Here is a 15,963-nt window from a genome sequence, read left to right as displayed (position 1 = left end):
GATGGGAGTTTTTCCTCAGTGAAGAATGTTTTTTGTTTTTCAACTTATGAAACAAAGTTCAAACCTAAGTGCATCCGTGTGTGTGTGAGGATTGAAAAAAAAAAAAGTGCTCGTAATCAGAGATGGGCAGTAACGCGTTACTGTAATCTGATTACTTTTTTCAAGTAACAAGTAAAGTAAGGGATTACTGTTGCAAAAACGGCAATTAGATTACCGTTACTTTCCCGTAAGCACGCTGCGTTACTGCGTTACTAACACCGTGATTTTTTTTGCGAGAATGTCTCATGACAGTGACGTAAGCGAGTGCGACGTTCTTGACAACAGCTGTGTGCAGATCAACAATGGATAATATATCGAGTCCGGGAGAGAGTATCAGCGTGCAGCGTTTAAAGCGTGGAAGTACCGACCTTACTTTGAGTTTGATTCCATAAAAAGTGACAAAAACATAAGTGTCCGTTGTGCGTGGGAAGAAAACTTCTCTTTACAGCGAAAAAAAACCCCTAAACTTCCGAGCAAGCACCGAGTGCGCTACGACGGGAAATTCACAGAGAAGCTCGCGGATTCTTCAACTGACCGCTGCGGCACACCTGCACCAGGGCAAACCTCCGCCTACCCCACTCCTGCTTTACAGGTGAAAATAGAGCAACAGGACCACTAGATTTTATTTATTTTCTGCTGTGTTTTACTTGCATCTATTTGAAAGACTGAGTGTAAACACAAAAAGATATTTTATTTTATCTGCTGGAATGTGCAGAAAATAGGTTTAAATGTCAGAGAATGTTGCATATAATTAAATTTTTCCTTGATGCATAAAGTTAAAAGTTTAAAACTAATAAAACAAGTTTTAAAAAGGGACTTTTCCATTTGATTACATTTTATATGATGGATTATGCAGAAAAAGTAGAATTGGGCTGAAAGATCTATCCTTTATCACCTATTCAGGTTGTAAATCGTGTTTTTAAAAAGTAACTAAGTAATTAATTACTTTTGAAAATAAGTAATCAGTAAAGTAACGGGATTGCTTTTTGGGGGGAAGTAATCAGTAATTAGTTACTGATTACTTTTTTCAAGTAACTTGACCAACGCTGCTCGTAATGCATAATCAGATTCCACCATGGAGAGTGTGTTTAGCATATTTAGTCTGGTAATTTTTTATGGATCATCTCCCTGCAGTGCAAATAGAAGTGGGCTCTATCCCGGGGAAGCTTGCTGTAAAGTCCCTCGTGCCACAACCTCCTGGTGTTGCATTAAGATTTAATTTCCAGTAAAACAATGAGTCTTAACATGCATCAGAGCTATTTAAAGTCCAAGGGAGAGCAACAAGTGTTGCTCGCATGGCTCTCCATCAGCAGTCACAAGACCTCAACCCCAGTGAATATTTGGCATCATTTGAGGAAGAAAATTTTCAAACAACATCACAAGACATGCTCTGGGATGCTCTAAAAGCGAGCTGGAATTTTGTGTTTTGTGTGGTAGAAGGGAAAAAAATAGTGACGTGAGGAGTGAGTTCTGATAAAAGCAAACAGTGAACAAAACCAGACTTTTAAGAGGTTTCAAACACTGAGAGCAGTATCGCTGTGGCAGAGGCGGAGTGGAAAATCTGATTAGTGACCAATTGCATGTAATCTGGGGTTTTAGGCTGTATCCACACTGATAAACCTGAAAACACATTTTTTTTTCTCCTGCTGGGCTTTGTATCCGTGCCAGAACTGCTCTTTGCAGTTTCGAAATCGAGCTTTTTGGGACTGCTGACTATATTAGGTGAATCTGACAGCGCACGTTTCTTACATAACTTAGGAACGAGCCTCATGGTCTTTTATAGATGCTCCAACCATGCTCTGATCATAATTATTCATCCCTTGTCAATCTTCACGTTCATTAAATATATTTCTGACCTTGACACACACCAGTTTTAAACTATGATTAACTTTATTCACTTCCACCGAGGTTGGTTTTGGTCAGTGGTTTTGCTTCACAGACATAGCAGATCAAAAGGAAGTCAGCTTATTTTGCCTCCACATCTCTCCGCCTCTGTTTAATTCTCTAATAGCTGATCACAGAGAGTAACGCAGGGAAGCTGCTATAACCGTAAAGTTGATGATGTCCGTGAAGATGTCAGAGCCTCGGAGTGGAAAATTCAAGACAAATACACATCTGTGTAACACTTGGCAGCAACATGTTTGATAGGTGATCTCATCACTGGTACGGGTTTGAATGCAGATCCACTGGGGAAACAGATACACAGAACCAGCATCAGCATGTGTATGCACAAGCATCACAATGAAGGATGATCCACTCATTTACATCCTCTGTGTACACAAAAGTACGTACTAATGCACAGCCTATAGTGATGTGTTACAGTGGACTCAAACTTTGAATTTTCAACCTCAGGCTGCAGGCCATGTTTATTTGCACAAGAGACATGACATGACGTCCCTTTAAACCAACGTAGAGATGCATGTTAATGCCAGATGTGAACAGGGTGAATGTAAGGCTCCTTGTAATTCAGCACACTCTGTCATCTGTTATGACTTTGCAGACTTGCTACATTTTAAAGGTAACAGCTATGCATGTCAAATTCAGTCTACTGCTTAATTATGTTGTCTATGTGCTCATCTGCAAGCCACCGTAACATCTTAATGTGTTCTGAATTTTGATTGATTCGACTGCACATGTCACATCCACATTTTAAACTTTATTCTCTTAATCATCTGATTTACTTCATGCATGCAGGCAGAGAAGGGCTCTCTCTGCGGATGGCTCTCTAAAGCACCGCATTCAAAGCGGCTTCCCTCTTATTAGTTCTGGTGCTCATCAAATTTTTACACTGTGGTGCTCGAGGGTTTAAAGTCAATACTCTTAAAGTCACTGAGTGCCATCGTGTTTAATTTGTACGTGAGCGGTCACAGTTGTTGGAGATCAGCTCCAAATCACCCAACAATCTGCTTCCCATTCACTCGCCAGCTAATAAACCCGCGAGGCAGGTTTAAGACTGCTGCAGTGCACGCTCGTGTCACATCCACATCCAGCGCTCTCCTTCGATCACCGCGGTGCATGTAAACGTTCGCTCTACCACGAGATCTGCCACACTGCTCACCTGAAAATTATGCTGACGTGCGCTGATGTCGCTGGCGTCCGTACAGCATTCAGACGCCTTCCTACACCCAGGCATCCAGTCGCATTTTAATACTTTCAAATGTCTTACATCAACACTGTGCACACATGTTCCCATAATCATCTTTTTCATTTGAGTCGACGTCCTGAAAGCTAAGCCCTGACTGTGCTTCCTGCGTGACTGAATATTTTTATGATTGTCTACAAATTCCGCATTAAGAACAAAACCAGTTTTGTGTTAGAATTTGTGCTCCGGTTTAAAAAAAATAAGCCAAAAGTGGCTCATTTATGTGTTCAAACAGTTTGAGCAATGACAGAAAGTTAAATTAAAGCAGATTGTGGCTCCACAGATGATCCCTGTTAATGCTTTTGGTCTTCAACATTATTACTGAATGAATTCAGGCTGAGTTTGAGTTTGAGCAGAGCTCCAAACACAAACAGTATTTTTTTTTTACTGTTAGAGAGATAGATTTTCAAGTAGCATCAGCATTACTGTGAGAGAGCTGTGCTACTGCAACATTTTAATATTCAGTGAAGTTTTTACAGTCAGTGCCGGCCCGTCAGGTTTAACTCCAGCAACTCCGGGGGAGCATCAGCTCACGTTTTCTGCATTCTCTGTAATGTTTCAGCAGCAGAGTGGAAAATGTGTCAGATGTGCAGCTTTTCTGATATCATCATAATGCTGGTTTCTTCTGTAATGCAGGCAAATAAAAAAGAAAGAAAGATTTTGGCTTCCTTTCTCCCAGCAGAGACCGGAGTGTATGGAATCCATAATTGAATTTATGTTGTCTCCGGTGGGAAAATATTAAGTGAAGCTGGGCTGGAAGGGATCTGCTTCACTGAGATAGGAGGGAGAAGTCAGTGCAGATGAGAGGTGAGGAGGAAAATGTGATTTATATGTTAGCCTGGATCATAAAAAGGACTCCTGTCAAACCTTTGATTGAATCACAGCTGGAACGCATTCAGGTTTAAGCGCTGAACAGGTGCTGCTTGTACCAAGGATTGCGGAGGAAGGCAGGATGACTCGTCTACCTTGACCGGCTTCAGTAACGAAATGTGAACACAAGAGTGAGATCTCCCTTTGAAAAGAGCTGAAAATCACATTTTAAAAGGGCGAGCGGGGCAAACCCCTATGAATAAGAAAAGTAAAGGTGGACTGAAAGTTATTTTCATTTCAGTCTACTTCAGAAACATAATCATATAAATACACATCCAGTTGATGGACCTGTTCTCTAAAACTGCTACTTGTTCGTTTCGTACCATGATTTAATGCACAACATTTCTGTTTCATATAAAGAAATTTGACCGGTGGCTTGGTTAATCATTGCTTGATTGGGAGTTTGCTTACTAACTAATTTCTTTCAGGACTCTAAGAAAATACCTGACATTTATTTAATCACTTTTTCCTGAGCTTTGGATGAAAAGGTGGACAACACTTCATTCAATGGGGGATATAGTGATTTGATCCCCTGCTGGTTTGGAGTTTGCTCACTTACAAAGAAATGAACAGTCTGTGGTTTTTATATTAGTTTAATATTAATGAAGAGAGAACAAATATCAACCCATAATCCAGAAAAACAAATGACATAAAAGTTATACATTGATTTGCATGTTACTGAGTGGACTAAGTATTTGATCCCCAAGCAAAGCACAGCTTAGTACTTGGTGCAGAAAACCTTGTTGGCAAGCACAGCAGTAAGATGTTTCTTGTAGTTGATCACCAGGTTTGCACACATCTCAGGGGCCACTTTTCTTTATAGAAACTCTCTAAATCCTTTAGATTTCACCCTCCACAGATTTTCTATATGATTCAGTTTGGAGACTGCCCACTCCATGACCTTAATGTGCTTTAGCCACTCCTTTGTTGCCTTGATGGTATGTTTTGGGTCAGTATTATGCTGGAAGGCTCAGCCATGACCCATCTTCAGTGTTCTGACTGAGGGAGGATGAAATCTTCCTGGACCCTCAGCAGAAAAAAGGCCACAAAGTAAAATGTTTCGATCTCTGTGCGTACCGTTTCTGAGCGCACCAACAGTCGTCACCTTCTCACCAAGCTGATGATCCACTGACAGCTCTTTGGACTTGCTCATGGGGTTTTTTAGTAGATCGAATGCTTATTTCACGGCATGCAAATTAGTTTTTAAGTTTTATGTAATTTCTTTTTTTTTTTCCCCATTTTTGGTTGATTTTCTGCCCCTATTCATTAAAACGAAACTACCATAAAAATTAGAGACTATTCATTTCTTTGTAAGTGGGCAAACGTATGAATTCAGCAGGGGATCAAAAAATTATTTCCCCTGTTGGATCAGTGCAGCTGGAGTGAGCAGACAGTTAGACAGACCAGAAACAGCCAGCCAGGCCCTGTCTGATGATTTTAGAATTTCGCCTACTAGTACTTACAATGCTCACTAATTAATTCTGTTAAAATCCCTATAAGCAGTTTCCAGCTGTCATATTAAACTAAACTAGCAGTCTTATCCTGTCTAAAGATTAAGAATTTTACTTTCTCCTTTAATAGGAAAAAAAAATCTGTAAAACTCCTGTTTTAGCTATCAGGAAGATTTTGTTCAACTGTGTTCCCAACTTTCAAATCAAAGAGCCAAAGAAAAGAGGAGTGGGGGTGGTGGTTGTTGATGAAGTCCTCTGCAACTTCACTTCACTTAACTAAAACAAAGACAGAGGTCGATATATAATTCAGGGTCATTTCAGTGCACTGGTGTGACTTTGAAGCTGTTTTGGCTGCTGATGCGCTGACTCTTGCTTCGAAGAAGGCACACAGGCATGTCCCAAAACACTAGACTAACCTGGGCCAAGCACACTTCCCCAGTACCTCCTTTTTTAAGCTGGCACTTTCAACTGTTCCTTTGGCATTACTGGCATGTTGCTGGAGTGCTAAATAACACAAGAGCTACTGTACGAGCGTCACCGTAAATAGCAGAGGCAAGTGTTTTCGCTTGATGCGTCTGAAGATAATCAAAGATAAATCTGAAATATTACCACTGCACCAACTGCTGATTAAAAGTCTGACTCTCCATGGATACTCTTTATGGTTGCTAAAGTGAGAATCGAGAGCACCGATGTATTAAATGAAATGCTGCTTGAATTACTGGGAAATGATTTGGAAGGATGCAGTTATACTGTAATATATGCTGCAGGTCTGAACATTTATAAGAAATTCACCAAGAACTCACAGAGTTCATATATATGATTGACATGCAAGTCATAACAAAAGCTAGAGAAGCCACAGAAGCTTTAAAGAGGTTTTTAAAGCTTTCATTGGCTGAGTAATTCAGCATAAAGAAATGAAAGAAAGAAAATAAAGAAAAAGCACTTTACAATACAGACAGTGAGGAGACCACAGCAAAGCAAGGTCAGGGCTGGATAAACCCAATGTTGAGGTCCCTGGGCAAAAATCAGTTTTATTTATTTTTATTTAGATCATTTGATTTCACTTAAACTTGTTTGTTCTGGATGTAAGCTCAATGGCAACAGAAACAATAAAGGGAAATGCCACCAGTTTCACACATTAAAGTCAGGTAGTGAGCCCTAGTCTGGTTCAACCTGTGAAATTGAGACTCCCAGCAGAAACAACGGCAGCGCTTCTTCCAGCAAATTTCCCAAAACAATATTTTTACAACAAGCTAGTGGTTTAGAACTAGTGTCACTATTATAGAGTCAAGTACCAAAGAGGAAGAGAGGATCGGGGAGGATGAGCAAACTAACAAGATGTGAGAGACGGCAGACGGTCTCCCATTTCCTGTGTCAACAAAGTGTCTTTTATGTACCATTCTGGTCATTTCTGGTAGAAGGATTTTACTGTAACCATGGTTACGAAGATTTGTTTACCTTAATAAAGCAGCAATTTTTAATCCAAATCATAGTCTGTCCCTAAGATGAATCAAGCTGCTTAAAGCCAATTTCTTTTAGCTTTCACTTGAAATTTATATGGAAAAAAACCTTTATTGTTATAAAGAATCGTAGAGTTCAGAGGTTGTAAAATGAGGGAAGTGTTGCTTACATTGCAAGTTACACAAGGTTTGTCCCATCAAGTCTGAGAAAACATTGGGGGAGAGTTGCTATCCCAAGGGAAGGATTTTGACCATCCCCGAGTGATGCTAACACCGAGTTTGAGATGGATGGGTGGATTGATTAATTCCACTGTGGTGAAAACAGACCCGAGTTAGATGACGAAGCTTTCCATTTACCAGTCCATCAGTTTTCCAACCTTCTACAACAGTCACAAGCACTGAGTAGTTCATTTTCCATTCGGTTCACGTTTATTTGCATAGCACTGAATGACAACAACAGTCCCCTCGAGGTTCTTCATACTGTACAGTAAAGACATTACAGTATTCTGGAGAAAACCTCAAGATAACACTTTGAACCAGTGGGAAGGAAAAACTCCCTTTTAACAGGAAGAAACCTTCGGCACAACCAGGCTCAGGGAGGAGCAGCCATCTGCTACAACCAGTTGGGAGTGAAGGGAAAGAGAAAAAAAGAAAAGAAAGAGAGGAGCAGGAAACCAGACTAACACGGAGTAACGAAGAGAAAAGAGAAAAATGTAACGACATCCTGCAGGGGTTCATAAACACCTAGGGAGTGAAAAGAGGTGAGTGGAGACGTGCTAAGTGCATCGCATGAGGTCCTCCAGCAGTCTGAGCATATAGCAGCATTACTAAGGAAGGATTTAGGGTCACCTGATCCAACCCAAACTATAAGTCTTATCAAAAAGGAACGTTTTAAGTCTATTATTAAAAGCAGAGAGGGAGTCTATCTCCCGAATTCATACTGGGAGCTGGTTCCACAGATACAGGCTCTGCTTCCCACTCTACTTTTATAAACTTTGGGAACCACAACAAAGCCTCAGTAAGTCTGAAAGCAAAATACTCTGTTGGGATAATATGATACTATAAGATCTTTAAGCTATGATGAGGCCTGATCAGTCAAGACTCTGCATGCAAACACAAGGATTTTAAATTCAATTCTAGATTTAACAGGGAGCCAATGAAGAGAAAGGGGTCCCTGTTGGTGCTCTCACTGCAGCGTTTTGGATCAAAAGGAGAATTTTTAGAAGAACCTGATAATAATGCATTGCATATCCTCTATTGGGTGGCTGTGCTGAGCTTTCGAGATAAAGTGACAAATCTGGACATGTAGAGGTAACTCTGCATGTTCAAACTCTTTTGAAATGAGCTACATAGTTCAGACATCTAATAATGATCTCTTCCAGGGCACATTCCCTTTGAAGGTAACTATGGTGGCCTTGACAGGTCAAATGCACAGTAATTTAAGAAAACACCAGCATGTAGAAAAATGCTGCGAAAACACACGAAACACAGCAGAAGTAAAAAAATATAACACAATGGAAATGAAAAAAAAAATGTCACAAAACACAATAGAAGTGTTTTTGGGGAGTCATTAGTGCAGAAATGACAGAAGCCAAAATATGAGAAGGACTCCACTGACACACGCTTTAAAGGAAGAAGAGGAGGATGCATCGGTATCGGTGACACAGATGCCTGTTTACTGTTCACTCCACGACTGTTCCTTCACGTTATCGTCTCCCCCAAAAACACTTGTGTCGTGTTTAGTGAGACTGCTGCCATGAAAAAAAATGGACAGAAACTGGGATATTCCCATTTTTCTCTTGTGAGTTTGTATTGAAATGCAACAAGGAATCACTTGAGGGCCGTTGACAAAGATAATGTGAGCTTACTCATTGACAAAGGCTCCCTTTCACAATACAGGGCCTCGACATGAAGTCAGACTCTGAGAGCCACTTCAACACTTTGAGCTCGGTTTGTATTTTGAGTTTCCAGACGAATTTACATGTCGTTAAATTACCACAAACTAATTTTCCACAGAACTTGTATGCATCCAGGGCCCAGTCACCTAATTAAGCACAGCTGGCAATCCACAGCGCAGAGACAAACACACTGAAACACACTGTGATTATTTACTGAGGAGCAAGTGTGCGAGGACTCAGGAATGACCTGTAATTAATGAATGTGCGTTCCTCTTTAAAAACTCACTAGGCTCCTTCACCTCAGTTGGCACACAATGAATAAACAACACTCAAAATTAAAAGAATTCATTTTAAAAACTTATGAAAGAAACCAGTGATGATCATCTACTGTGCAGTCATAGCTATTTCCAAACTATACAGTGACAGTTTATTCCTCTGTGTTTATGCTGCGTCACAGATCTAAAAAGTTATAAAAAGAGTTATACTTATAAAACGTTCTCACTTTTCATTGTGCATTTTAACGTTACACTGAAGGGAAATGAGTTTGCTGTCTCTGTAATATCACTCTGAGCCCTTTATGAGAAAAAACAACAACTTCTTATCACAAAATTACATGTCAAAGGCACAATCTGAAGCACATATCAAATATACTTTACATGGGAGGAGAGAAGAACACCAATATTAAATCAACTATCTCAACTCAATATACAGTATCAACACTGTTTCTCCAAATCTGACACTCAACAAGAAAAAAAACCCCAAAACAATAAAAAAAACATGCCAGTTTTCAGACGTCTGCTTCTGCGTCCACGGCCTTTCTTTGAAGCTTTCTTTTAGGAAAAGCAGGACAGTGTTTGTGAGCTGTGTGGCAATAAATAAAGAAATAAAACACAGAATGCCTGATGATTTGGGAAACCATTAAGGCGGAAACCACAACACTTCTTGGTCTTACTTTTTGGGTTTAAATCAGTCACTGGTGTTTTATGCTGAATTTACCAGCAATCTGAGGGTAAAACAAACAGGCTGTTCACTGGGGGCGTTGGGAGTAGCACAATGACAGACTTTGACTTTGTGTTTGTGATTTTTAAAAAAGTCTTTCTCTTTAAACACTACATTCATTCCAAACACATTTCATAAATAGTGCGCGAACCACACCCTAACAAATACTTATGATTTACAGTACTTTGTACAACAATCAGGTAGTTTGTAAGAGGCCGCCTGAGCTGCTGTAGGATTTACATGACTGAGAAAATCATCTCTGCTGTTGTTCTAAAGTTTGTCTGCCATAAAATAGTCTTAAAATGTTTTCTTATTCTGTTTCCTTCAAATATAAAACAACCACATATTGGATTATTGGGTCCCACGATTAAGAAGTGTGTACATTTAGTAGTTGTAACTAATGCTTCAATATTTACATTCTATATGGTGAATATATAATTTGCTCTTGCTCTTCACACCATTAAAAATTGATTGTGGGTTGGCAGGATGTTAGAAGCCTACGTCCGACTGCTCTGGGAGACAAACCAAATAAGTTGGACTTAAACCAGGGAAGTTCTGCCTGTCTTTAAGATTGAATTAAAGAAATATTAATTAGAAGGTCGGCTGGATGATGATTAACTCATGGATTTGTGTCCTGTTTGGAGTAATTTTGTCTTCTCTTATTTTTACCCCTGATTAATCTCCTTTTCGTGTGCTTTTTACTTTCACTTTCTCCCTGGTTAGGCTTAGGCATCCAAAACTACTCGGTAAGGTTTAAGATCAGGATTAGCTACTTGAGGTAACTGTTGTTCTGATTTGGCTATATAAAGAAAAATGACTAATTTACAGATCAAAATAACACTCTACTGTTATAACATAACCCATGATGAAAACAGACTTATTTTGATTTCCCCATTACTAATTTCTAATTAACCCCTTATAGTCTGAAATATGAAGTAATTGCCATATATGACTTTTGCTTTATCTGACTTTTTTCAATTTTTTCATTGCTTAAAAATGTATTGTGATTTTTTTCCCAGTGTTTCGGGGGGAACAAATCACACTGGTGATGTAGATGTTTCAAAAAAACTGTATGTGTCAATTATGATACAGTAGGGGTTGATGACCTATTTCTTTGGTAACGTCTGAGCTGCTGGTGGAAGAACCATGAAAAATTATTAGTAGATTGCCAACCAAGGCCTCATATAAGGTGGAAAGTAAATGGATGGATATGCAAAATAATGATGTAAATTATGTATTCACCATTAGTAAAGCCATCGGTTCAACACAGGAGCCCTTATAAATAGCTCCTTCTTGGAAAATGGTGCTGATAGCTATCACATACGCTCAGAATGAACATGCCACCATGTGTGTTAACATTATCCGTCAAACACACAATAAAGCTGACTCCTTCTATCACCCTCCCATGGAAAGAGTCCCGAACATCACATCATTTCACACACTCAGCATGTGAACACTTATCCAGCAAGCTGCACTTCAGTGTTGCAACTGACCAGCAAGAGACTGGAAGTACAGTTTATGAAGGCTAATGGAAACACTGAGGCTAAAAGAGAAAGAAAGAAACATTACTTCCACTTTCCTGTTTTTTTCAGCTGCGGTTGCTTTTGCTGCTCGTGCTTCAGCTGCTCGTGCCATTACGTTAAGTGGTATGAGTTTATGGTGATTCCATCCAGCCGAGCTCCTTTCTTCTGTGTTAAGCAGCAATATATTTACATGTACATATGTGTATCTATATTAAAAAAAAGTTAGATGACCGTACAGCGGTAGTTGGGGTCGTTTGTCGTGCTGGAGCCATCTGTTTTGACCACCGTCACCTTGGAGGAGTGCTGGGAGCTGTGCAGCACGTTCTTTCGGCACAGACGCTCACGGTAATTCTGGGCGAAGATGAGCAACATGAGCGGATTGATGCAGCTGTGAGAGTAGCTGAGGCAGATGCTGATGTTGTAGGCATAGACGAAAGCGACGGTTGGCTTGTTGTTGCTCAGGTTGATCACCTGGATGACGTGGTAGGGCGACCAGCAGATCAGGAACAGGGCGATGACCATGAGGACCATCTTAGTGGCTCTTTTAGCCCAAACAGACTGCTTACGCTTGACCCGACGTATGGAGCTGAACACGTGGTAGAGGGTGAGCGAGTAGAAGGTGCTGATGATGATGAGGGGGATGATGAAGCCCAGGATAGACTGGTAGAGAGTGTACCAGTACATATCTTCAGGCCCGTCCAGGTACATCATACACACCTCCAAATGCTGCCTGCTCACAACCTTGGCGTACATCATGACGGGGACGGAGAGGAGGAAGCTGCCCAGCCACACCAGCATATTGATGATGATGGTCCACTGCACGGTCCTCTTTTCTGAGGTGGGATGGACAATAGCTATGTACCTGTGAGGGAGAATGCACTGTGTAAAGAGTATGACCACTCTCTTGAACACAAATGGTAAAAGCAGCTTTGCCAGAGTGCATGCAAGTGCAGGATTTTGCTTGGATGGTCATTTTCATGCTGGATGAGCTCAGGCTACCCAATGAGATACAAGGTACTATGTCAGAGATACACAATCATTAAAGTGATGATTGCATTGATAAATCAGCATAATTTAATAAGAGTCATTTAGCGAGAGGATGTAAACACATTTCCATATGGATTGTGCTTCAGTTTGAAGAGCCAGAAAAATCATTTTGCCAATACATGCAATCATTGCCATTTAAGTAGAGCCAGTGACTGTCCTCATGTTTGTCCCTGACCTTTCTGTTGCGATTTAGCAGGCGTGGACACAAAAACACTCCTGTAATTTCCTCCATGACATGCTGCTAAATTGCCATTGCTCTCTTATCATTAATTTAGTATACTGATCATTCAGAGCCATTCGTGTCCTGAGCTCAGGTTGAATATGTTTGCTATATGCCCAAATACCCCACTTCAGACTGTCAAAACACTAGATAGCCCTGCACTATATTATGTGCTAAAAGGTTGTCCCTAGATGATTTTTAGGTTTGCATAGAGGAAGAATACTACAGTTTACCTCTATGCAAAGAACCAACAGCCCTTCGGGTATTGTGTTTCAAATAAACAAACACTTGTACGTATCTAAAACCTATAAATCCAACAGCAGTGGGGCATTAAAACATGAGTCACTCATCTGTAAATGTTTTTACAATTATTTAGGTCTTCTGTTAATTGGGAACATGATCATGTTGGTATCCACAAACCTCCCATGAAATGAAATTACACAGCAGCCTGACATAAAGTGACCTTTGTTGGGATAAACAGCAGGGAATTCAAAGAAAAGCACCGTAATGGCAGTTTGGACTTTACCTAATAAGAAATTAAGGAAAAAAATTCATGCAATTACAGTATGAGCAGATGTTGAGCAGATAATGTATGTTTTCTTTGAAAGGTAACATTGATATCAGAAATATGGGGCAACTCAAATAAACTCAGATAATCAGATCAAAAATGTGATTTGGAAACTCGGGAAAATCAGCTGCTTTTTGTTTTAGGTTTCCATGAGTTTCACTGCCATTTGACTCAAGACTACAGACTAAATTTATTTGCCTTGAAAGGGAAGAAGTTTTAATTTTTTTAAAAAGGATTGTTTGATCTTTTCCTCAGTGTTTACTACAGTTAAGCCTTTGTCTTTGTTTTCCCCGTTAAAGAAGTGATTTAAAATGATGAAGCTGAATTGATGTGATATAAAGCTCCGATGATTCACAACCTAAATGGCAAAGCAAATAAGAAACCTGTGAGGAATTCTTCCTGTGGAGGTGGTGCCGCTAAATCGGAGCACATTTATCCGGTCCAGTGACCCCCCTCGCAGAAATGTATTATGTGTATTATTCTGAAGATGTGTGCAATCATACCTCTGTCAAAGCCACCTGATCCAGATTATGTCTAAATGGAGATGTTTATCACTTCAGCTCTTTGGCGTGAGGGCTCATTTAATGTCCTGAATGTGTTCAGCTCACAGACCCGACACATTTATATAGGGAAGATTGTGTTTTCATGGGTTGTTACTCGCATGAAAAAACCCACTCAGTGGTACATTTTTAGAAGGACTGCCTTTCAAAAGAAATGAAAGCTTCACTTACACCCACTGAGGCTGGCTATGCATGAGGCTGAACAAATGAGCATGAGCATGGATTTCTGTTTTCAAACAGAAAACTCTGGAAATGAGATTTAAAAACACCTACTGTGGAATAAAATAAAGACAGTGAGTGCAAAGTGGATACCAGACAACTACTTTTACTTATTTTCAGCTAATATTGGGTTTTTATTATCTTAATTTTTGCACAGATAAATACATTTATTTGTTGTTAGCATGCTTTGGAGGATATCTTTTGTTTTGTTCTTTCCTAAAAGAAAAAATATTAAAATATCTTCATGGATTGGGAACAACTCTGTGAGAAGTGTGGATTTCAACGCTTACCGATCAATGCACAACACAGTGACAATCCCCACTGTGGTGAACTGGTTGCTGACATCCACCACAACGACCGCTTTGCACATGAAGTTTCCGAAAACCCACTGCCTGTCTCTGACCAGCTGGTGAATGTTGAAGGGCATCACAAGCAAGAAGAGCAAGTCTGCTATTGCCAGGTTAAGCACGTAGATGTCTGATACCATTTTCTTCTTGCACGTTGCCACCGCGTAGATAACCAGCCCGTTGGCAACAACTCCAACTGAGCACAGGATGCCATAAATGGAAGGGAATATGTGCATGAAAGTGGTGATGTCGATCTGACTGTAAGGCGAGGGAGTTGAATTCTGACATGACTGATCAGCGAAGCTGTCTGTTTGGTTGTTTTTGCACAATATGCCAGTGTCATTCATCTTCAGCTCGTCCTCACAGTCACCTCGGCGTGGTCGGTAATTAAGTGGCGCACCTTGAGCTCCGGGATCCCCTCAAGCCCGAGCTTCAAACTTAGGGCGGCAAACTTTGGCTCTCTCTCCAAACGCGCGTATCCGCTTCTCTGCCCTGGCTTTCACTTACAAGGATTATATGATTTAGCACAAGAGGAGGGAAAAAAGCAGTGTCCAATCCAGGCTGACTGCACTAGCAAAGATATCGTTCCGAAGATGTTTATATGTGGGAGCAAATTAGGATCCAAATGTTTACTGTGCGCTTCTGCCGCGAGCTTCAACGGACACCAGTGTTCCCTCCCTGTAGAGGATCACGCTCCGCGTTGTGTAATGAGAGGAGCAAATCACAAATCGGCACTTTAACCTCATGACAAGAAATGCTGATTTGGGGGGGGGGAGTTTAAAAAAACATTTAGTGAGGCATTTTTGATCATAGGGGCGTTTCCAGGATTTTTTCCCATTTAACGAGGCGGCACACCCACAGTTTCTGCGCCTTTACGCTTCTACTTCTTTCTGGGTGTAGGTTAAGATTCAAGCTTCGTGGATCAAAGAGGACTTCCTGCTTAAACTTTAAGATGGCAAACTGAAAGAATCTCTTTTTAAGTTCTTTCAAATCGTTTAAGGCGTTAAAAAAAGTTGGAAACAAATCTGAGGTTCAGACTGCAGACAGCTGTAGCGTGCCCCCCTTCCACCCTTCTCTTGTTTCACTTAATTTTTTTACATAAAACAAAAGATCTGTCTCCCTTTGGGGGTTTACCTAGATTTCCAGACGATCCTTAAACATTCTTCTCTTTTGCTTTCTCTAAATTATGATAGCTTCAACTTCAGCAAATTAAGGCTATCGCTGGCAATTAAGTTTCCCGGTGGTGAATAAGCCCTAAAGGCTCCTGTCTAACCCTGCTATCAAAGATGTGATTTTCTTCGGAGCTTTGTTCTGACATCGCTGGGAGCAGCTATAAAGGACAGGAGCTGATCCAGAATCTGAAGCAGCTCAACGTAGAGAGGGCTCTGCTGGGATCTCATCACAGGTCATCCGGCAGGAATATATATTGGAGGTTTCCTCGTGCCGGTTTCAGGGGCTGTTTGTTCATTCCCCGTAGTGCTTTCTTTCTGCTCCACCAACCATTCAAAGACGCATATAATCTAATTATTTTTCACACAGGTCCTCACATAAAATATACATTATACTTTTGCCAGTTCTCTCTTGTCCAAAACACACAGCGCACCTGCCTCAGCGAGCTCT

General features: G+C 40.5%; 1 protein-coding gene across 1 annotated transcript; it reads right to left on the bottom strand.

The window, feature by feature from the left end:
* Positions 1 to 4,628: 4,628 nt before the first annotated feature.
* On the bottom strand, positions 4,629 to 15,089 carry mchr2b (melanin concentrating hormone receptor 2b). The gene is made up of 2 exons (XM_084942420.1): positions 14,287 to 15,089; positions 4,629 to 12,244 (listed from the first exon to the last, which is right to left on the bottom strand). The coding sequence occupies exons 1-2, from the start codon at positions 14,688 to 14,690 to the stop codon at positions 11,605 to 11,607; spliced, it is 1,044 nt and encodes a 347-aa protein (XP_084798546.1). The 5' UTR covers positions 14,691 to 15,089; the 3' UTR covers positions 4,629 to 11,604.
* Positions 15,090 to 15,963: the final 874 nt, after the last annotated feature.

The sequence above is a fragment of the Perissodus microlepis genome, chromosome 2 (assembly GCF_051167445.1).
Source record: "Perissodus microlepis isolate ML-2025 ecotype Zambia chromosome 2, ASM5116744v1, whole genome shotgun sequence".
Taxonomy (NCBI): domain Eukaryota; kingdom Metazoa; phylum Chordata; class Actinopteri; order Cichliformes; family Cichlidae; genus Perissodus; species Perissodus microlepis.
This window is presented reverse-complemented; position numbering and strand designations above follow the sequence as displayed.